A 23,625-nucleotide genomic window follows, 5' to 3' on the forward strand; every position below is an offset into this window, starting at 1 on the left:
TCATTTCTGTTATTCATGTTTCTATCCAATGGCATATACTTGTGTCTTTAAGTGTGTAAGTCTTGCTGCTGTGTGAGTATCAAGTCTTCCTTAATATGATGTTCAGGTTTGGAAGTATTTATTGAATTTATCTTGTTTGTCATTAATTTTTCGCTTTAAACTTAAAATAGTCATCGTTGGGTCTATTATTAGATTTATCTTGCGTCCAACCCTGCATTCCAGGAAAGGGCCAAACATGTCAAGATTGATTGTCACTTCATTCATGAGAAAATCCATTCTGAACTTGTCTTCCCTTGCTTTGTTTGTTCAGATAGCCAGTTAGCATACTAGTTTACCGAGGAACTGTTAGTTATGAGAATCGAGCATCTACGTGGAAAACTTGAGTCTTTAACCTATTTGCTCGTCGAGATTATGTCCAGATTCATTATACCTATGTGTGTCGGATATCTAAAATTCTCATATTAAACAGGATCCTTGTAGATAAGTTAATATACCTTATTAAAGTAGTAAACTCCTGTACAAGGAGCTGGAGCTCTTTTATATTAAGTTTGACCATCAGGACAAACAGTTTTTCTCTTCTCTCGCTTCTCATTTTGTCAATTCTGATTCTTTTCTTGGGTAAGAGTCATGAGACCCTTACTCTCAATGTTCTTAGGTTTGTGATTACCAGTCAACTTCTGTTTTTCTGTCTCAAACAGCAGCATGTATTTTGGAAAACCCACTTTAATTTGGACCGCTAGATCCGCAATGGGATACCAGCTGGATTGTTGGATCCCTATGCCATGTCCAGCTACTTAGTCTAGTTGACTTCTCTATATCTGCTGCCGCAGATTCTCTTGAGTGTCGAATTATACTTGGCTCTAAAAATGTTCCCTTCAATGAGACTACTTTATGTATCTGATAAAATGGATATCGCGAGACATAGATATCAGCGTTTAACTGTAAAAATTAGGTGCTTCATGCTCTCAACTTTGTAATTACTTTCTCTGAAACATAGAAAAGCAATACCTGACATCTGTCATGCTCGCTCATACTTTGCTTCGTCTAAACTTTCATATGAAGAAGCTAACTTTCGCTTGGAGTAATGTTGTTGTAGGAATCAAATGAGGCAGAAATTGCAGCTGCGTGGAATCAATACGAAATTGCAAATAACCTCTGGAATGAAAAGGAGGCGCAAAAACTGGCTAGAGCAGATATTAAGGTTTATTCTTATGGGTAACATTGGTTGGTATGTTAATGATGCGGCATTTTTACACTTTTTTTTTGGTTCCGTCTCTGCAGAATGGCATTTTGAAGCGTATTGAAGAGAAGGAGAATGAGCGTAATGAGTTTGAACGTGAGATTTCTAATGTTAATATGGCTCATCTTGATGAGAGAGAGAAGAAAATGGTTTGATGTCTCTGCTTAATATTTCAACTCTTTTTGATGAACATTTGGTTATGTGGCTAACACATCTTTGTTCTTTCAGCAAATTGAATGCGAGAGAAAGTCTAAGCAGCTTGCAGAAAGAGAATTTGACTCAAACATAAGGCAAAAGCAGACTGAGATGTTCACCATAGACCAAAAACTTAAAGATCTTCATGCTGAAAAAGATCGTATGGCCAATGAGTCTGAGGATAGAATTAAGCTCTCTCTTAAGAAGGCAGAGCTGGAAACTCTCAAGAAGAAACATAAAAAGCTGTAAGTAACTTTTCACTTCATAGTGTTTCATCCACAATTAATGTGTTTATTAGGGCTAAAGTAGAAACAGAAAAAAGATGTAAGTCACTTTTCCTTTTCATAGTGTTTCGCCACATTTTTATTTTGTTTGTTATGGCTATGCTCTTTTGTTCATAAGTGATAATTCTTTTTTTCAATAAACTAACAGAATGGATGATAACAAGGATAAGGTAAAAGGAGTATTGAAAGGAAGGCTTCCATCTGACAAGGACTTGAAGAAAGAAATTACTCAGGCACAAAGGTTCTTTTTCCCTATCTCTTGCGTACTCTTAATATATTTAATCTTTGATTTTTTTTCTTGAGGTTCGATCACCACCATTCTTAGCTTTTAAACAAAGGTGTGACTGCTGTTATTGTTAGATACGAAGCAAAACACAGACATGAAAATGTACTCCACAGTTGTGGGGCAAAAAGTGCATTATTTGATGTTTCTCCTTTGTTGTTTAAATTGTGCACTAATTAGATCCCCGTTGAAAGCTAAAGTGCATGCATGCAAATGTAAGTACTTTATTGTTGATCAACTGGACATATGTATACCCTACTTTAGTCGCATAGGCTTTATAATCTGTTCTTTTCCCAGTTTCAATATTTCCTTTGGAAAAACTTAAAATCCTAGAACCCTAATTGTACCCTATATATTACTGAGAAGGTGATGTCTTAGGATGCATATGTGTCTGGTAGTCAAACAGCTGAAACAACTAGGACAAGGATCAGAGTGGACAACTATACTGCTTATGTTCAAGTCATCCTAGGAGGAGCATGAGATGCTTAGAAGTCACATGGAAGGCAAGCGTTGTGTAGCCAATTGGCATAGACAGCTTGGTGTCTGAGGACCAAAATGGTTTCACCAGAGGGACTTGGGGGTGGGGGGAGAGAGGGGGAGGGAGAGTTCTGATATCTCCTCTGCTTCTCCTGTTCGTAATGAAAAGCTTCAGCATGATGATCAAGAAGGCTTTGAGCTGGAATGGTTGAACTCTTTTGGAAACGTAAGGATTCCTCAAACCTGCATATCTCACATGACCTTAGCCAGATATTGAGCTAACTCTTTGTGAGGCAAATGAGGTGCCAGTAACATCCTTAGGAGTAGTGTTACTCCAGGTTATGAAGGTGTGCATACAACAGTGTAAGAGATGCTTTATGTGTGAAAAGAAAGAATAGACAATCAGTCACCTGCTCCCTCACTGAAAGCTGGCTACTGATCTATGGAGCACGATCTTCAATCTCTCTGGACTCCAGTGGAATATGCCTAACTGTTCGGGAGAGTGCTTCAGGATGTGGGAGGACAGTCAGTGCATAAAAAGATAAGGAAATATTAGAATGCTATTCCTCTTTGCATCGGATAGACATTATGGCTAGAGTTCAAGATATTTTGAAAGAGAAGTAAATATCTAATAACCTTGAGAGAAAAAGTCTGTATACTCTTCTTTTGGTGCAAACAACATCTAACTTGTTAAAGATCCTTGAATTCTTATGAACTCCTAGAGCTTAAACTATAAAGTTTTTATAAACATTGTAACACCTTCTTGGGGTGCAATTATATCTGTGAATAATGATTACTTATTAAAGAAAAGACGGAGATTGTTAGGAGTCTCGTCATGAGGAGATTAAAATTGTTCTTATATGAAACCACTTTATAATGACACAGAGATCAGATTAAACACCAATTTTAATTGTCTTCTGGATGGAAGGTGCTTTGCACCGGCACAATTACAATCATGGGTACACCTCTATGTCTAATATTGAATTTGTTTATTCTGTTTTTAGTAACACTTTATTTATTCCTCAGATGTCGTAGCTTTTAGTTACTTAGTTTGTCTGACATCCTTTTTGATTGCTTATGTCTAAGTTATAGTAGTTTATTTGCTCAGCTACTCTTCAAAATACTTAAATTTTGGTCAAGAACTCTGTAGTTCAAGAAAATAAAGCAGATATGGTTTATCCTACTAATAAGATGGCCCTGCTTGGTCTCAATTCTTTATCCTACTAATAAAATGGCCCTGCTTGGTTTACAATACCTGTGAATCTTTTTTTTCTCTGTGGATATAGTAAACCCCATCCCCTAACACCACTTCTCTCTCTTGGTTGGAGGTAGGTAGAAGTCTTTTCACATTACAGTGATCAGTGAATCTTTATCCTTCATTGTTTGTGCATCTTTATGTTTCTCTTTGATATTCTTTTAAGCTGTACCTTCCTAGCACAGGGCGCTCCAGAGAGAGTTTGATGACTTGAGTGCCAAAGCCCGCGAAGCCGAGAAGGAGGTCAATATGTCGCAGATGAAAATAGAAGAAGTTAAGCATAACTTGTCCAAATATCACAAGGACATGGACTGTAAGGCTCATATCTGAGCTTCTTTAATCTAATTTATGGAATAGTGTCTTCTCTTAGTGATTGTTCAAAAGCTTCTTAGGAAAATTTCCTTTTCGCAACTTAATAAAGTTTCTTATAAGATTCTATTTGAATGGGTTAATATGGTGAATATTTATTGACACAGTTTGAGAAATTCTTTCTAAAGAACTACTTCGGAATAGCAGTCATTTCACTCCTGACTTATCAAAACAATAGCAGTCATTTACTCACAATCTGTATTTTGAATCATATTTAAAGTCTATCAGAGTTAGAAATTCTGATTGTTACTTGTTAAGTCCTTCAAAGATAATTAATTTAACCAATATATAGCTGGATGCAAGGGGTGGTTGACAAAGCAAATTAGCAGTATTGAGGCCTTTTCTTCCCCTTCTTTATTCCTTTTCTGCAAGTTAATTAATCTCTTCAATAAAGTATCTTAGCTTGAGTTCCTTTGTTTCCCATTAATCTTTGAGGTGATAATTGTTTGTGTAGAGGGCTTTTATAGATCTCCCCCTACTGCTTGCAGCAAGAAGGAGATTTCTGGAATCAAAGCTCCAGTTGCTGGCCCAGGAATTTGCTGGTGTAGAGTCCTATCCCAAAATTATGGACTCAGCCAAAGAAAAAAGGGATGTCCAAAAAAGGTTTGTCAAAAGGGTCAATGTTCCATTCCTTCTTCCAATATTCAATTGTAACAGTTTCTGTTTTTGCTAAAATACTCATATATGAAACATTAAGTTTTATATTTCTCTTCAGAGTTACTGCCTTACCGGTTCTATGAGAAGCACTTTTTAGACAAGAGTGGGTTGCTCTAGTGGTGAGCACCCTCCACTTCCAATCAAGAGGTTGTGAGTTCGAGTCACCCCAAGAGCAAGGTGGGGAGTTCTTGGAGGGAGGGAGCCGAGGGTCTACCGGAAACAGTCTCTCTACCCTAGGGTAGGGGTAAGGTCTGCGTACACACTACCCTCCCCAGACCCCACTAGTGGGATTATACTGGGTGGTTGTTCCATTTTGGGAAACATGGAATTAACAGAAAAACTGGAGCGACTTCAAAGGAACTTTCCGTGGGATGCGGCGGATGGAACTAGAAAGTTTTATCTAGTGAATTGGCAGACAGTCACTTCCCCAAAGAAGTGGGGTGGACTTGGAGTGAAAGATCTTAGGGAATTTAACAGAGTTTTAATGGGAAAGTAGTTGTGGAGATTCGGGGGTAGAAGAGCATGCTCTATGGAGGAAGGTCATAGTAGAAAAGTACAACTCAACGGGAGGGGGTTGGAGGACCAAGGCGATCACAACACCTTTCGGGTGTGGCATGTGGAGGAGCATCATGAAGAATTGGGAAGCATTCAGTGGAAACATCACTTACAGGGTGGGAGATGGAAGGAGAATCAACTTTTGGAATCATAGGTGGTGTGGAGAGGATACTCTGAGGGTCTCCTTCCCCCACGTCTTCAGAGTTTCAAACCAGAAAGAACTGATGGTCCAACAGATTCGCAAGGAGCATGAAGGGGGTAGTATGGGACCTCTCATTCAGGAGGAACATGCAAGATTGGGATATTGAGGAGCTCCAAGTTTTGTTGGCGCTGCTATACGGGCAAGACAGGCTTGAGCCATCCTGTGACTCTTGGAGATGGGGCTTGCGTGGCGATGATTTGTTCACCGTAAAGTCCTTTTTACCAGAGTATGTTGGTGAGAGAGGAGACCACTTTTCCATACTCCTCGATTTGGATTCCTAGGGCGCCCACGAAGGTGTGCTTTTTTGCATGGCTAGCGGCAAGGGGAGTGATCTTGACTGCTGAAAATCTCTGAAAGAGGGGAATTACACTTGTTAGTTGGTGCTACATGTGCAAAAGCTTAGGGGACGAAGTTGATCACCTTATGTTGCATTGCCCTGTGTCCTCTGCTTTGTGGAGGGCAATCCTGAATCTTTTTGGTGTTCAATGGGTGATGCCAAGCACTGTAAAGGAAATGTTACATAGCTGAGGCGGTTTTCGTAGAAGAAGAAAGCAGAAGGCGTGGAAGTTCGCCCCGTTAGCTCTCATGTGGGTAGTATGGGGGGAGAGAAATAGGAGAGCTTTTGAGGAGATTGAGTCTCCTTTTTCACATCTTAAGAATAGTCTTTTATCTTTGATCGCTTTTTGGTGCACTCATTTAGCCCCTACTTGTATAGAAGATTGGACGTTGTTTTTGTAGAGAATCATGTTCTGATGTAAATTCTCTACGTCTTTGGTATACTTCGTGTATACGGGAGTTCTCTCCCTTTTGATTAATACAATTTACCTTATCAAAAAAAATGCTTAGATTTTGTTTTTTCAAATTTCATGTGATGATATGCAGCAAGTACAACATTGCCGATGGTATGCGGCAAATGTTTGATCCATTTGAAAGAGTTGCTCGTGCTCATCACATTTGCCCTTGCTGTGAGCGTCCGTTCTCTGCTGAAGAGGAGGATGAATTTGTTAAGAAGGTCTTTCTTTTACCTCTATTTTGTCATTCTTTCCAGTTCTTTTGGAGAGTCATCTTCTGACTACTACTGTCCTGACTCATTTTTTGTTTATGAATTGCAGCAACGAGTGAAAGCTGCTAGCTCTGCTGAACATATTAAAGTATTAGCTATGGATTCTTCAAATGCTGATTCTCGTTTCCAACAGTTAGACAAGCTTCGTTTGGTTTATGAAGAGTATCTCAAAGTTGGAAAGGAATCAATTCCTCTAGCAGAGAAGAACCTGAATGAACTAAATGAAGAATTAGATCACAAAAATCAGGCTCTTGATGATGTAATTTCAGATCCTTTATATTTTATTTTCTAGTATTGAGACTTTACCAGTCATATATTGGAACTGTTACTGTGACTGCTGAAGTAACGACCTGTTTGGCCCACCTGCACCATTTTGGCTTTCATCCCCACCTTTTCTGTTTTAGTAATGACTTATTTGCTAAGTTGCTCGGACTTTTCAGTTTTGGTGCCGCACCCGTGTCGACACAACGTGGGTGTGGGTATGGATAGGTACCGGATCTGCTCAATCGATTTTGGGCACTTTGACTAAAATCAACGGAGAAGTTTGAGACAGATACAATGATTTCTAAAATTAATACAAATGCTAGGGTGAAATTGGGAATAAAAGAGAAACTTTCTGCACTCTACAAGCACCATGTAAGTTTTCCACATAATGTATCATAATTTTGGCATATTTTTATAACTCTATTTTGAGATATTTGAATCATTTTCGAATCCCCGCACACGTATCCGTAGCCCCGAATTTTAAAATTTAGATCATGAAGGATCCAACCTCTAGATTCGCACCTGTATCAGACACCTGTACCCGAGTCCGAGCAACTTAGCTTGTTTGTCCCACCTGCACCATTTTGGTTTTTCCCCCCACCTTTTTCAACATAATTTGATCTTCCTCCTTTTGTTTTCTGAGTCTCCCCCATCTCTCAGTAGAGATGCTACAGTAGGACTCAGCAAAATGGATAAGATACCTGTTCCTAAGGAAATACATCCTATGACCAATTTCTTGTTACATACATCTATGCATGGAGAATAGATGTGGGAGGATGTCCGTCATCCTTTGGTAATGTTAACACTAATAATTGGCCTCATGTAGTCTATGTTCTTGTTTGCAAAGACAAATATGCTTACATATATCAGCTGTATATCTTGTCTCGGAATTCATGCTCACAATACAAGACTAACTTTTGGCATCTTATTAATATTGCTGGTTTCTCTTATGATGTTTTCCATGCTTATTTCACTATATTACATATTTCTCATCCACATGATTTCTCATTATCTATTTAAGTTGTTTTTATTGCACCATTCTTATTATGCTGCTTGGGATTTGGCAGAGAGTTGGTCTATTTTTATCGAGTTCTGGTTTTCTTGGATCTAGAATCATTTCAAAAAGATTTGATAAAACAACGAAATATTTTAGGAGGAGTTGATAAACTCGGGCATTGGCTTCCCTAAGTGGTGATCACTGCTCTAAAAATTCCCAAGTTAGCTTCTTTTGGAGATCCAATTTTGATGAGCGATAACTCAGTCACCACTACTCTCTCTTTGTGGTTCAGCTTTAGCAGAGCATGCAACCTAGCATGACTATGTAGGTTGTAACTTGTAAGTAATGAAGTCAATCAAATAATGCTATTAGTGAGGGCGCACGTTCCTCAGAGCGTGCAAGAGAAGGGGAAATAATGATCATTCAGATAGTCCATTAACTCTTTTTGATTGTACATAATAATCCTTTTTGCTAGCAGGTTTTGGGTGTCTTGGCTCAGATAAAGGCTGAGAAGGATGCAGTTGATGCGCTAATACAACCTGTAGAAACATCTGACAGGCTTTTCCAAGAAATTCAAACTCTGCAGAAGCAAGTCGATGATTTGGATTATGGTCTTGATATCCGTGGGCAAGGCATAAGATCTATGGAGGAAATTCAATCGGAATTGGATGAACTGCAGAGCAAAAGGTATATTATTCTTCCTGTCTGCTAAAGTGCTGCTTTTTTCTTCTTTTCTGTATGTTGGACCAAATTTCTGATCATTTGGTAAACTCTTGTATTTGAATTTTTAATAGCTAGGGGAGTCAGCACCTAAATTGTAGTAATACAAAATTATGCCTTAGACTGTAACTTTTATCACTGTCCTATAACTGACAACCAGGGAAAATTTGTCTTCGGAAGTGGAGAAACTGAAAGATGATCGGAGGTACATGGAAAATGAGTTTTCAAGTTTCCAATTAAGATGGTTTACTGTAAGGGAAGAGAAGACGCAAGCAGCAAACAAATTGAACAATGTTAAAAGGGCAGAAGAGGAATTGGATGACTTGGTGGAGCAGAAAAATAAAGTTGAGCTTGAAGAGAAGGTAATCCTTTCACGGTTTTTATTAGGTTCATGGTTATCATAGTTGCATTTAGCTAGCCAATTGCATTCAAATGTTTATAGTCTTCTTCTTTAATTCGTTCTTTGAAGGGACGAGTTGTTTTGCTCCCTAACATGTATTTGTTTTCATGGAGTCTTTTAAAAGAGCAGTGTACTGAGAGTTACATGAAAATAGCGCCCGTAATCCCTCACCTCTACAACTTGCTCCACGTTTGTTCCTTGCGTATCAAACCTTGCAAGGACCACTCATGACACCTTAAAACTGATATGCTTTTGGTTAAAAAAGTTATTGAGAGAATGGCTCACGTGACATGCACCTGTAACCATTAGTTAAATTCAGAGAGAAGCCTGATGCTTGGAGCCTTCTCTCCCCTTATCTGCCACTTGCCTTGCCCACTTTGGTAACCTAGCATCCTTCCAATACCCAAGTAAAAGTCCAGATCTGTTCTACAGTGAGAAACCTGTTTTTTTTCTTTTGATAAGTCAAGTATCATTTTGTTGATGCCATACCAAGTGTGTCGAAAACTATTTACAACAAATGAGAATGGCTCAACCAGCATTGCCTATCATAGTCTCCATGTTGGAGATTGAACCTTATGTTGGAAGAAGAAACGATGTTTTAGATTTTCTGTGATACATGAATTTTACTTACGTCTTACGTAATTCATGAATTAGTTTATTGGCTTGTACATGTACTAGGAAAAAGTAGAGTTGTAGAACTGATTATGAAACATGTACTTGACTAGGTACATGTTAGACTAATACCTGTAAATACGTATGTTGTATGGCTGACTTTTTTTTTCCTGTTTGCTGATGGTGTTGTATAGTCAATTTATTTGAGTCAAGTTGAGAGAAGTAATAGAATTATATTTTCCTCCACTTGTCTTCAATGTGTGATTGAGTGCTATTCCTCCCCGGATTTCCAACATCTATTCATCTAGGTTGCCTTTTTATAAGAGTGTGTAAAATCGTAGACCAATGTTATTAAAAGCGCACGCTTCTCGCTTAAAGCACAGAAGCGAGGCGAGGTGAGGGGTCTGCGCCTTTCTGCCCTAAAGCGCAGCATTGGTAAATAAGCGCACGCTTCACCCTAAAAAGCGAAAAGCGAGGCGATGAAAAAAGCGCAGAAAAGCTCGCTTAAGCGAGGTCCAGCGGGCTACCTAGGGTTTTCTTAAAAAAAAAAATTGCAAATACTTGCACACACTTCTTCCAAACATCTGCTTCTCTGCTGCAAGCGACGACTGCAACCTTCGACTTTTTCTCTTCTGCTCTTCAGGTAAGTTTCTCTTCTTCTCCTTCAGTTCTTTCTTCTCTTCTCTTCCTCTTCTGATTTTCTCGGCTTCACTGTTCACTGTTCGACTCCTCTCCTCTTTTATCTTCTTCTCTTTCTCTTCTTTTCTATTTTTTTCAGTTCTTATTTATCTGTTCTGCCCTGTTTTATGCTTGTGCTCTGATGTTTTTAATTTCTGCTGTTCACTCACTTCACTGTTCGACTTCTCTCCTCTGTTCTTTTCTTCTTTTCTATTTTTTTCAGTTCTTATTTCTTTGTTCACCCCTGTTTTCTAATTTATGCTTGTGCTCTGTTTTTTTTTTTTTTAATTTCTGCTGTTCACTGCTCTGTTTTCTGCTGTTCACTGTTATGCCATGTTTTAACAGTTCCTATTGTGATTTGGTTTTGCATTTGCTTAATATGTTATGACTTTTGAGGATTATTGACTATCTAGTTTTAGTATCTATTATTTACTTCTTAATTTATAATTGAAACATTTGCTTAATATGTTACTTTTATTGAGTTCTTGGTCATTTATCTATGCCTATTTAATTTTTTTTATTTATGTGTTATATTGCGCTTCACATGAAAAAAGCGCGCGCCTCGCTTCACGCTTCTCGCTTAGGTGAAGCAAGGCCTCCTCGCTTTTTTCCGCTTCTCGCTCTCCAAAACACTGTCGTAGACATCAAGCCTCCCAAAAGTCTAACCAGCTTTCTGCAAAAAATGTTATTTCCCTTTACACCAAAAGTATTAAAGAAATTAAAGAGAACTCTTGACCCTCGATTTTGGACTTTCTACTCCGTCAAAAGTTCGTTCCTTTCACAGGACCGAAAATATGCAAAAATGTGCTGTCCTTTCCCCCCCCCCCCCTCTTTTCAGACGATCTCGAGCTCCACCATGCCATCATTTCCGCTACTTTTCTAGGGTGCACCAACATGATGTTTGAATGTTGTAAATAGCAAGGCCCACATTCTCTAGCAAACTTGCAATATAAAAGATGATCCATATCCTCTACAGTTTGGTTGGAAAGAAACTCCAGATGCTTTGAAAATTAAGCGAAAGCTGAACAGAAGATCAAAATGAATAGTATATTTTTGTTTCATTTCTGGTGTAAAGAAGCTTAGTTCAAGATGTAGAGTCCTTAGTTGATCACATCGGGTCCTTTTAACTGACACAAGACTTGTCTTTTGCTTGTTTTTTACCTTTTTGGAAGTCTTATAACTCGGGCTTGTTTCTCTTAGCACTATCTTTGTGCTGAGACCTACTTTTTTTTTTTTAATCCTAATGAAATATGTTACCATCTAAAAAAACGATGATCCATATCCTGCCTATGCTTTTTTGACATGCAACACCAGCATACCTAGTCAAAAATGCTACTTTCTTCGGTGTGCTAGTTCTCCATATATATATATATAACTAGAAGTATTAAAAAATAAAACCCTAACATCTAAATCGTGCCAAAAGAGTCTTATTTCCTTCGTTTCTCATTATTTTACAAGAGGAAATGCAATTCTCTTTAAAGTGAAAAAAAGCAAATACTAAGAAATTAACTTTTTTATTTTACAAGAGGAAATACAATTATCTTTAAAGTGAGAAAAACAAGAACTAAGAAATGAACTCTTTTTCTTAAAATAAGAATGTAAAAATCTTTTGAAATGTAAACCACAAAATGTATGAAGTAGATACAAGATTGACTGAAACTTAATGCAATTACAATATCCAAACCGCTTCACAGTTTCTCAACTCAAAGGTGGATATGCATGCACCATTAGTTTTTCAATAGTCATACCTATTATGAAATTTTCTTTCCCTCAATCTGCTATTGCCTTAACTATAATGCCCAACCATTGTTGTTATAATTTTCCATTTGGGCATCAATTTCCTCTATGTAAGTTAAGAAAATGAATATTGGACCTAACTCAACTCCAAAAGCTAGCTCATAAGGTGAGGATTACCCAAAACGATATAAGAAGACCAATTACCCATCCCACAACTAATGTGGGACTTATAACATCTTCGGACGCGTAAGACTAGACATCTGGAGCATGACAATATAACATGGGAGCTTAACATCGGGTAAACCAAGAATTGCAATAAGCCTAGCTCTAATACCTTGTTAAGAAAATGATCCTTGGGGTTAACTTAACCAAAAGCTAGCTCATGAGTTAAGGATTGTCCAAAACCATATAAGGAGACGTTGAGGTGTGATTTGTAATTTTTTTTTTATTGAGCTAGAATAGGGGAAAACTCCCAAATTAGCAAATTATATAAGGAAGAAAGAGAGTTAAAGAACAAGATGCAAGAAAGAGAGAGAGAACAAGTAGGGTAAAGGCATAACTCATGCAGCCTAAGTGCTTAAGTGATTATGATAATTTCCTAAAATAGGTGTTTACACCACATAAAGGCTTGTGTTCGACACTCTACTTTTTGGTATACTTCTTGTATACGGGAGTTTTTTCTCCCTTTTGATTAATACAATTTACCTTATCAAAAAAGAAAAAGGCTTGTGTTCGACATGAAAGATACTACCTTCACACCTTGCTTTTTTGCATTGGATGAGGAGGCTCCATCCCTTTTTAAAGTTAGAGTTGATCTCAAAGATAAGGGTTGGTGATTTTGTGATGAGAGAAGCTCCGAACGAGAAACATGCTTGGACTCCTTGTGAAGTTACGTAGTCTTTGTTAAATTGGACTTGTGAGGTTGAAAGGAGAGACAAATATCAAGAACTAGAACTGCCAATCGAGACTTATTAAAAAAGAAAAAATATGTCAATAATCTTTGTGAATATCTATTGAAAAAATTTGATGTCTATGAAATCTTGGAACTTTTCTTCACAACTCTAATTGCTTGGTAATATTGAGCATAAAAGGTTTTTGATGCATACGACAAAGTTTTCCACAACCTACAAACAAGTTTTCCACAAAATATCTCTTATAATTTTTAGTATATTTTTATAAATCTATTTTAGAATTTTGATTTTTTTTTCCCAAATCCCTGTTCCCGTATTCGTGTTCGTATTTGGATCTCGTATCCCCGAATCTTAAAATTTTAATTATAAAGGATCCGACCTCTAGATCCGCACTCGGACCAGATACCCGCATCCGAGTCAGGTTTGCGTACATACTACCCTCCTCAGACCCCACTTGTGGGATTACATTGGGTTTTTTGTTGTTGGTATCAACGCCTATTGGTAGGCCCGACATGTGGGGATGTTAAAGTTGTCCCACGTTGGTTGTGGGATATGGGACTAGTCTCCTTATATGGTATAGTACTAACTTCATGAGCTAGCTTTTGGGTTGAATTAGGTCCAAGTTCCATTTTCTTTACAATTACCATTATTGTGGTTTGTCCTATAGCACTACACATTCTATCAACATGATTCATATGTCCCGTGAGGATTTTGTCAATTGTTTATGGTTGTCTACCACAAGATAAAGAGTAGGTTATTGTTTTAAGATGCAAGTTATTCTTATATGTTGGATGTTGACTATTCTTCCACAATATATGTTTAATTGTGTGGCCACCTCATTTGAAGTTTAAATTGTTATAGAGATTATACTTGAATTTATCTAATATGTCTCAACATGGTCTCTTACGTGCCGGCCTGATTCCTTTTCTTAGGCCAAGCACATAGAAATATTTTTTACAATAGGTGGCGATGATACTTGAACCCAAGATCATTGCTTACTCTGCTTCCATGTCGAATTGTTTGATCATCTCATCTAAAAGTTTTAAGTTGTTAAAGAGGGTGCATTTTTATTTATTTAATTATGTCTGCAACGACATTGATAATGGAAAATTTGTGTGTCAGGCGCACCTCACGTGTTTGAATTTGCCACAAACAAAATAATTTGCATGTATATGACACCTGTATGCATGTATATGAACTAAGCTAATAGTTCTAGAATGATGTTATTGAAAAACTTAATGCAAGTATATGAATTATACCAAAATTTTATGGGGTTTGAAAAGTTTGTCTTTCGCCTTAAAACAATTTGAAATATTCTAAAAATGTTGGAAAATGAAAACCTTTTTGCAAGTTCATGAATTATGCTAAATGTTGTTTCATGTGCTTAGCTTAGCTGAAAATTCTTTGAGAACTGTGAGAAAGCACGGGAGAAAATATATTATTGATATTAAATGTTTAAATACAATACAAGAGGTCCCTATTTATAGCTATACGCTACAAGGAGATATTACTCCTCTTCCAATGTGGGACAAGACTACACTATACATATCTGTAAACTAACTCTCCCCCTCAAGCCGGTGCATGCACATCATATGTACCGAGCTTGTTACACATGTAGCTAATACGAGAACCAGTAAAAGACTTAGTGAAAATATCTGCTAGTTGATCATTCGACTTTACAAACTTTGTAATAATATCTCCTGAAAGTATTTTTTCTCTGACAAAGTGACAGTCGATCTCAATGTGTTTAGTCCTCTCATGGAACACCGGATTTGACGCAATATGAAGAGCAACTTGGCTATCACACACTAGTTCCATCTTGCTGATTTCTTCGAACTTTAACTCATTGAGCAACTGCTTGACCCAAACTAACTCACACGTCGCCATAGCCATGGCCCGATATTTGGCTTCGGCGCTAGATCGAGCAACTACATTCTGTTTCTTGCTCTTCCACGAGACCAAGTTACCTCCTACTAGAACACAATATCCAGACGTAGAACGTCTATCAAAAGGTGATCCTGCCCAATCATCATCTGTGTACCCAACAATCTGCTCGTGGCCTCGATCCTCGAATAGTAATCCTTTGCCTGAAGCTGACTTTATATACCAAAGAATGCAAACAACTGCATCCCAGTGACTATCACACGGAGAATCCATAAACTGACTTACAACACTCACCGGAAAAGAAATGTCAGGTCCAGTCACTGTGAGGTAATTCAATTTGCCAACCAACCTCCTATATCTCGTAGGGTCTCTAAGAGGCTCCCCGTGTCCAGGCAGAAGCTTAGAATTTTGGATCCATAGGAAAGTCAATAGGTCTGCAACCCATCATTCCAGTCTCCTCAAGAATGTCTAAGGCATACTTCCGCTGTGAAATAACAATACCTGAGCTAGACTGAGCGACCTCAATACCTATAAAATACTTCAATCTGCCCAGATCTTTAGCTGAAAGAGATGTTGCTTCAGATTAGTAATACCATCCTGATCATTGCCAGTAATAACAATATCATCAACATTAACCACTAGATAAATACACAGATTAGGAGCAGAATGCCGATAAAACACAGAGTGATCAGCCTCACTACGAATCATGCCGAACTCCTGAATAATTGCGTTGAACTTACCAAACCAAGCTCGAGGGGACTGTTTCAAACCATATAGTAACTTGCGCAATCTGCACACACAACCATTAAACTCCCCCTAAGCAACAAAACCAGGTGGATGCTCCATATAAACTTCTTCCTCAAGATCGCCGTGGAGAAAAACATTCTTAATGTCTAACTGATAAAGAGGCCAATGACGTACAACAACCATAGACAAAAAGAGACGAACATATGCTACTTTAGCCACAGGAGAGAAAGTATCACTATAATCAAGCCCAAAAATCTGAGTATATCGTTTTGCAACAAGACGAGCCTTAAGCCGATCAACTTGGCCATCCGGGCCGACTTTGACTGCATAAACCCAACGACAACCAACAGTAGACTTACCTGCAGGAAGAGGAACAAGCTCCCAAGTACCACTCACATGTAAAGCAAATATCTCGTCAATCATAGCATGTCGCCATCCTGGATGAGATAGTGCCTCACCTGTAGACTTAGAGATAGAAACAGTGGACAAAGAAGATATAAAAGCATAATGAGGTGACGACAGGCGATGGTAACTTAAACCAACATAGTGGGGATGAAACTGGTAGTACCTCAGAAATATGTAAGTGATGACCTGAACCTGTGAAGTATGATTGGGTTTCAAAGAAGGTAACATCAGCGGACATAAGGTACCGCTGGAGATCAGGAGAGTAGCATCGATACCCCTTTTGTGTTCTCGATAAACTCAGAAATACGCACTTAAGAGCACGAGGAGCTAACTTATATATTCCTGGAGTAAGGTTATGGACAAAACAAGTGCTTCCAAAGATACGGGGTGGAAGAGAGAACAAAGGTAAGTGGGGAAACATGACATAGAATGGAACTTGGTTCTGGATAGCTGAAGATGGCAAACGATTAATAAGATACCAAGATGTAAGAACTACATTCCCCAAAAACGCAACGGAGCATGAGATTGTATGAGTAGGGTACAAGCAGTTTCAATAAGATGTCTATTCTTTCTTTCAGCTACCCCATTTTGTTGAGATGTGTACGAACAAGATGTTTGATGAATAATCCCATGAGATTTTATAAACTGCTGAAATGGGGAAGACAAATACTCTCGGGCATTATCACTACGAAATGTGCGAATAGAAACCCCAAATTGATTTTGAATTTCAGCGTGGAAGGTCTGGAAAATAGAAAACAGCTAAGATCGATTTTTTATCAAAAATATCCAAGTGCACCTGGAATAATAATCAATGAAACTGACAAAGTAGCGGAATCCCAAGGTGGAACTGACCCGACTAGGACCCCAAACATCTGAATGGACTAAAGTAAAATGTGACTCTGCTCGATTATCAAGACGCCGAGGGAAATGGGAGCGAGTATGCTTACCGAGCTGACATGACTCACACTCTAGAGCTGACAAGTGAGATAAACCATATACCATTTTCTGAAGTTTTGACAGACTGGGCTGTCCTAACCGTTTATGTAATAAATCTGGTGAATCAGTAACACGACAAGTTGTAGAAGGAAGACAAGATGTGAGTCCATGTGATTTAGCAAGGATAAGGTAATAAAGTCCATTTGATTCATACCTAGTACCAATGATCCGCCCCGTACTGCGTTCCTGTATAAAAACATGGTCATCAAGAAATAAAACAACGCATTTAAGTGATTTGGCTAAGCGACTAACAGCTATGAGATTAAATGTACTATTGGGAACATAAATGACTGAATCTAAAGGTAAGGAAGGAAGTGAGCTTGCTTGACCTATTGCAGTTGCCATGGTTTGAGACTCATTGGCCATTGTGACTTTTGGAAGAGATTGAGAATAAGAAATAGTAGTGAAAAGAGATTTGTTATCAGAAATATGATCTGATGCACCTGAATCAATGACCCAAGACTCAGAGGATGAAGATTGGGAGAAACAAGTCACTCTATTACCTGTTTGAACAACAGAAGCTATCTCAGAAGATGTCTGCTTACATGCTTTGTACTGAAGGAACTCAATATAATCTGCTAAAGAAACCATCCTACTATTCAAAGTATCGGTTCCCATGTCGCTACGAGATGTCTGCTTACATGCTTTGTACTGAAGGAACTCAATATAATCTGCTAAAGAAACCATCCGACTATTCAAAGCATCGGTTTCCATGTCGCTACAATTTGTAGTAGTAGGGTTAACTTGAAATAGTAGAAATAAGTAAATCCTGTAAGAAAACTGAAGAAATAGCTTGAAAGACACTGTTTACGGCAGGAAAACAGAACACTGTTCTGCGCTGGAAACACTGTATCTCACCGGAATCTACTGTAGCTGACGGAAAAACTCAAAGTGGTCGGAATGAAACAAAACCAGTGAGGGTAGGATCGAAATTACCAGGTGATCCTACTGTTCAACTGGAACTTTTTCAAAATCTGGCCGGAACAGTGTTCACGCACCGGCGTGTGACTCAGATCTCGCCGGAATTTTATTTTTCCCGGCACGTGAGGGCGCGTGGACGTGTGTTTTCCAGTGGGGTTGACTGGAGTTTGGTCGCCGGAGCCTGAGGAGTCTTGTGTTGGTGTTGGTTTTTGCACAACACCAACAGAAAGTGATTTGCTTACGGACAACCTTCTAAGTCGCCGGAAAATTGCACGGCGAAGAGGTTTTTCTTCCCGGAAGTCGCTGGAATGATGCACATCGACGGGTTTCTCACTAATGCTCTGATACCATGTGAGAAAGTACGGGAGAAAATATATTATTGATATTAAATGTTTAAATACAATACAGGAGGTCCCTATTTATAGCTATACACTACAAGGAGATATTACTCCTCTTCCAATGTGGGACAAGACTACACTATACATATCTGTAAACTAACAAGAGCGTTGAGGTAAATATTACTTTATCCATGGGGTAAAGTATGATTAAAAGAATGTACCAAGAAGGTAGACAATAGTACAAAACAAAACAGACACCTATAAATAGCTCCCTATTACATATTTCCTGGCAGAGTCAAAAATTCCAAGTACTGATCCATACTTTCTAATAAACACCTATTACACCAGAAAAATAGATTATGCAGACATAAGTTCTTAATTCTAGAAATTTGACTCTTGTTATTCTCAAAACAGGCACTATCTTTTTCATTCCAAATGGTCCAGAGAATACTCAAAGGAATGGTCCTCCAAAGCTGCTTCTGGAACTTAGCTATCTTTTGTTCCAGCCAGCTATCTATTAGGCTCCTGATATCTCAATTTTTCGGACCTTTTAATTTGCCAAACTTCCACAGTGTTTTGCTAATATATTTGTTTAGTGTGATGCATTTGTGGTTAATGGATGTTATAGGACAAACTACCATTCTGCATGGAGAATGTGTGCTTGATTATTCCGGCTTCTGTCCTTCGAAAAGGAAAGCATTAAGGAGATGTCAGAAATATACGTGGAATTTTCTAGTCTGTCATGGTAGTTTTGGTCCTGTGTGCTTTATAAAATACTTGGAGGATCCTTGGACAAACTTGGTCCATTTCCACATCCTTTGGTGCTTGCCATTTTGCAACTCAGAGTAGTTTGCAACTTTATTCTTTGGGAATTATGAAGTCCTTTGTGCATGTGCCAGGTCAAAAAGCACTTTATAGATGAAAAAACATCTGTGCTCTTAGAAATTTCGTTTCACACAAGTTGATTTCAGACAGACTTTATTCATAATTGTATTTTTGTTGCTTTCTTGTTAATTGATCCAACCCATCGCAGGCCTATCTTTGATGTTGTTGCATGAATCTACTTTACATGTACTTTAATGTCTACTTTTTAAAACTAGAAACAGTATGGATTCCTAGTCCACATTGCATTTGTTTATAATTGTGAACTTCAGCATCTTGCAGAGGCTGTTGGTCCCTTGTCGAAGGAAAAGGACAAGCACTTTAGGGACTACCAAAATCTGAAAACAAAACTTAGCAAGGAGTTGGAAGAGCAGGCAGAAATTAGAAGACATTATCAACAAGATGTAGATGAACTTAAGAAGATTACCTCCAAAATTAGAGAGTATGTCCAATAAATTAGATGGAATGAAGATTATTCTTTAACCGGTGATATTGAAATTAGTTTTGTGCTGCAGGTATTATGAGTTAAAGAAAGAACAAAAATTGAATGAACTGCAGGACAAGCGAAGCCTGTCAGAATCTCAGCTTCAAAATTGTGAGTCCAGAAAGCAAGAGATTTCGGCTGAAGTGGCGAAAAGTAATGCTTTAATGCAGAACCAGGACAGTTTGAGACGCAACATTGAGGATAACTTGAACTATAGGAAAACTAAGGCTGAAGTTGATAAGCTCACCCGTGAGATTGAATTACTGGAAGATAAAGTGCTGAAGATGGGTGGCCTCTCCACTATTGAGGCTGAGCTTAAAAAGCTTTCACATGAAAGAGAGAAGCTACTTTCTGAGGTATGAATTGATCAATTTGTGAATGAGTTCGAATACAGTTTTGGTATAAATAACCGATAGACATCATTTGGTACCTTTTGACTTTAGATGGATGTGTTACGCTCGGGAATTTTCTCTTCTTGCTTCCATATTTCTTTCAGAAAAGGTTGGAAAATATACAAGCTTAACCATGATGGAGAGTTCAACTTTAAAGGTCTATAATCTGGTCTAGTTAATTTAATTCTTCTAGCTACAACAGTAGTGTGTCTGAAAGTGGATTCTTTCTAGACACAATTGAGCTTCAGCAACGCGGATTAGAAACAAGTTCAAAGTAGTTTATCACGCATTATCATCAAATAACTTGCATCAGCTACATAGTGAGTGCTGTAGTTTTTATTCGATATTTCTCTTGGATACTATTCCTTGATTCCTTGGTAGGTGTCATTCCTCCTGACTGTTCACTCACACTTTCATTGCTTTGATATTCCTATCTTTCAGTAAAGCACTGCACATGTTTAGATTCATGTGGCAATCTATTGTCTTTTGAATTTACATGATTTTTCTTATTGCAGTTAAACAAGTGCCATGGTACCCTATCTGTTTATCAAAGCAGCATTTCCAAGAACAAAGTTGATCTTAAGCAGGCACAGTACAAGGATATTGACAAACGCTATTTTGATCAGTTAATCCAGCTGAAGGTGATATCTTAGTCCATTGGTGCAATGAAGCTAATTACTTAGTTATTTATGGCATTAGAGTATCTAATAGTGTCATTAATGTACTTTTGGACAGACTACGGAGATGGCAAACAAGGATCTGGACAGATATTACAATGCCCTTGACAAGTGAGCTCTTTGTACTTTAGCTATTAGATTCTTTCTGTACTTTATATAAGTTTACGTGCATTCTCACAGACAGCATGTGGTTCTAGCACTCAAACATTTTTCTTCTAACTTGTTAAAGAATATTCAAAGACTATATTAATTGGAATAGTTCAAATATGTTGTATTTTCACGAATGGAGCACATATTTTTTCAATACTTTTTTCTAAAAAAAATTCTGTTATTACCTTTTTTTTTGTTAGTGAGTTAAAAATTTAAGGGAGATTGCATTAATGTAGTCTTGTTTACTCTTTGTTGAATCATTTACCTCTTTTTCCTTAGTACTGAGGAGGAGAAGAAGAAGAGAATGTTTTGTTACATTGCTATCTACAGGTCCTTTCTTTTCTTCTTTTTGATAACCAAGAAATCTCCTAGGGTCAGCTAGCGCACGGTTCTAAACTCAGTGGATAATGGACCTGCCCTACTCTTCTACTTAAATACTGGGCTTTTGTGTGTATCATGGTTCGAACTCATACACAAATCACGAGCTGCACTTTTACCACAGACCAAAACCTTAAGGTCGCTACCCTTGTGTCTTTTCTTCGTTTAAAGAAAGAACTTCATTCAAAAAGGTAGGTTTGAAAAGTACACCCAAGTGATATCAATCATTTTTTTGTTCGTTTTGAAGTCAACCATTAGATATGAAGCCTCGTCTTTGATACTTTGGGTATCTACTACTGCATGCCAAGTTCTGCTTTTGAGTTATTATTTGCTTGGCAGAGGAAAGCCATTGTTAAACATTCTTATTGCATAGGGAACACCATACATTCCGTGGTGTGGTTGATCATTTAAGGATAGAACAAACTCTATACTTAAGACTTAAAACACAATTGTATATTTTTGCTTTAAACCCCAACATACTTGACGGAATAATAAAGCAATTCATTCTCAAATCTCTGTACAGGTCCTACTCTTTACATGCATCTCCCTAGGTCATGTAACGTTAGTTTCCTAGATCAACGTTGTACAAAATTTAATTCCGTATCCAACTTTTCGAGCTCCCGTCCCTTTTCTTTTTTGAAAAAAATTGTGTCTTATCCAGACGATGACCATTTTTCTATGTCGTACTCTTTTCAGGCGTCTCCTGTACTTAATCATATATGGAATTAAATACTTTCAATGTTCTATTTTTTTTCTCTTGTTTCAGAGCACTGATGCGCTTCCATACAATGAAAATGGAAGAGATCAATAAGATTATCAGGGAACTGTGGCAGCAGACTTACAGGGGCCAGGACATAGATTACATAAGCATTCATTCAGATTCCGAAGGTTCTGGTACTCGATCCTACAGCTATAGGGTACTAAACTATCTTTAAAGCCTGCTATGTAGTGTTTTCTTTATCAGCTGAAAGAATTTAATATGCGATGGTATTTGAGAAGGTGGGATGAATAGAAGTAGTTCTAATGTGAAAGATATTTCCCTATGTATACTCGAACATGGTAAAGGCTGTAAAGAATAAATCCAATTAAAATCCACCTTGTGGTTGGCAAGGGGTAAAGTGGACGTTGAAATTAATCTTGATGTGTAAGTACTAAATCCCCGTATATTAGGGTTTTTTTTGTGGGTAAATTGTGCGCTTCACGCTTGAAGCCCCTGAATGTTTGTCTGACTTCTTTCAGTTTTCCTTTTTAAAACAAATGCTTGTGATTCACAGGTTTTGATGCAAACTGGTGATACTGAGCTAGAGATGCGAGGGAGGTGTAGCGCTGGCCAAAAGGTGATCAATCATCTCATTTTTTTCTTTCACGTGTTCACTTAATTTATATGCCAATAAAAGCTTTGGTTTGACCATGTCCTTTCCCTCTGCTTTGCCTCCTACCCCCCCCCCCCCCCCAAAAACCCCCACCCACCCCCCAAAAAAAAAAACTTTTACTGGACTCTTTTTCAGTTGTTTACTGAAAGCGTTGTTATTCTTCAGGTCCTTGCATCACTTATTATAAGATTGGCATTGGCTGAAACGTTTTGTCTCAACTGCGGAATTCTCGCACTGGATGAACCAACCACAAACCTAGATGGCCCCAACAGTGAGAGTCTTGCAGCAGCTCTCTTAAGGTATGTGCTTGGTGTTCATTTATTAATTGTGAGCTCTTTTTCAATATAGATTCTTTAGAGTTGCCTCTTTTGGTCCTTCGATATCACCAGAATTATGGAGGACAGGAAAGGTCAAGAAAACTTCCAATTAATTGTCATTACACATGACGAGCGCTTTGCTCAATATATTGGCCAGCGCCAGCATGCAGAAAAGTATTATCGCATTACAAAAGATGACCAGTAAGTCTCAGTGGTTACCATTTCCTTCTTGATCTATGGCACTTTTTAATATACTCTGCCTGGTGAATTCTATTTGCTTATTATCAATATCCTGCATCTTTTAACAACCCCCCCCCCCCCCCCCTTTTTTTTTTCAGCCAGCACAGCATAATTGAAGCTCAGGAAATATTTGATTGAGATCACAGGGGTTTCAGTCTCCGGCAGTAGACGCTTCATGCTTGACTTAGTACATACTGATAAACTACTAGTCCAGCATACGGAAACTGAATAGAACAATCTCATTTTTCCATGGTTATATATTTAATCTGCTCTTTCTTGTATTATGTACTCTGTAAATTATTTAATGTAAAATGATTTATGCTGAGCCACTTATCATTGAATTTCCTCGCATTCTGGTTTCTGTGGATAGTAAGCAAGAAACTGAAACAAGCTGGTATATCAGAAGGGGTGAGTCCACTCTTGTTTATCCAAGGCTAAAAAAAGAGAAGTGCAGTGTTTGTGAAGAAAGTTTATTAATTAAAGAAATAGATATGTTCATTACCATGTAATTCCATTGGCCTGCCAATCCAAAGTTTTATCTT

General features: G+C 38.0%; 1 protein-coding gene across 2 annotated transcripts in view; it reads left to right on the forward strand.

Moving 5' to 3' along the window:
• LOC104091044 (DNA repair protein RAD50) overlaps positions 1-23,424 on the forward strand; it is a 34,917-nt gene extending 11,493 nt beyond the window's left edge. Inside the window, exons 9-27 of one of the 2 annotated variants that reach the window (XM_070201936.1) lie at positions 1,097-1,201; positions 1,282-1,389; positions 1,469-1,680; positions 1,868-1,960; positions 3,920-4,047; positions 4,592-4,706; positions 6,400-6,529; positions 6,630-6,839; positions 8,320-8,528; positions 8,722-8,923; positions 19,345-19,514; positions 19,588-19,912; positions 20,464-20,589; positions 20,684-20,736; positions 21,920-22,070; positions 22,428-22,490; positions 22,692-22,825; positions 22,916-23,044; positions 23,182-23,424. In XM_070201936.1, coding sequence (XP_070058037.1) covers positions 1,097-1,201; positions 1,282-1,389; positions 1,469-1,680; positions 1,868-1,960; positions 3,920-4,047; positions 4,592-4,706; positions 6,400-6,529; positions 6,630-6,839; positions 8,320-8,528; positions 8,722-8,923; positions 19,345-19,514; positions 19,588-19,912; positions 20,464-20,589; positions 20,684-20,736; positions 21,920-22,070; positions 22,428-22,490; positions 22,692-22,825; positions 22,916-23,044; positions 23,182-23,221 — 2,703 coding nt within the window. In that variant the 3' untranslated portion in view covers positions 23,222-23,424. The remainder of the gene's footprint in view (positions 1-1,096; positions 1,202-1,281; positions 1,390-1,468; positions 1,681-1,867; positions 1,961-3,919; positions 4,048-4,591; positions 4,707-6,399; positions 6,530-6,629; positions 6,840-8,319; positions 8,529-8,721; positions 8,924-19,344; positions 19,515-19,587; positions 19,913-20,463; positions 20,590-20,683; positions 20,737-21,919; positions 22,071-22,427; positions 22,491-22,691; positions 22,826-22,915; positions 23,045-23,181) is intronic. The other variant, XM_070201937.1, reaches the window with a different exon arrangement.
• The last annotated feature ends 201 nt before the right edge of the window (positions 23,425-23,625 follow it).

Source organism: Nicotiana tomentosiformis, chromosome 5 (assembly GCF_000390325.3).
Source record: "Nicotiana tomentosiformis chromosome 5, ASM39032v3, whole genome shotgun sequence".
NCBI lineage: Eukaryota > Viridiplantae > Streptophyta > Magnoliopsida > Solanales > Solanaceae > Nicotiana > Nicotiana tomentosiformis.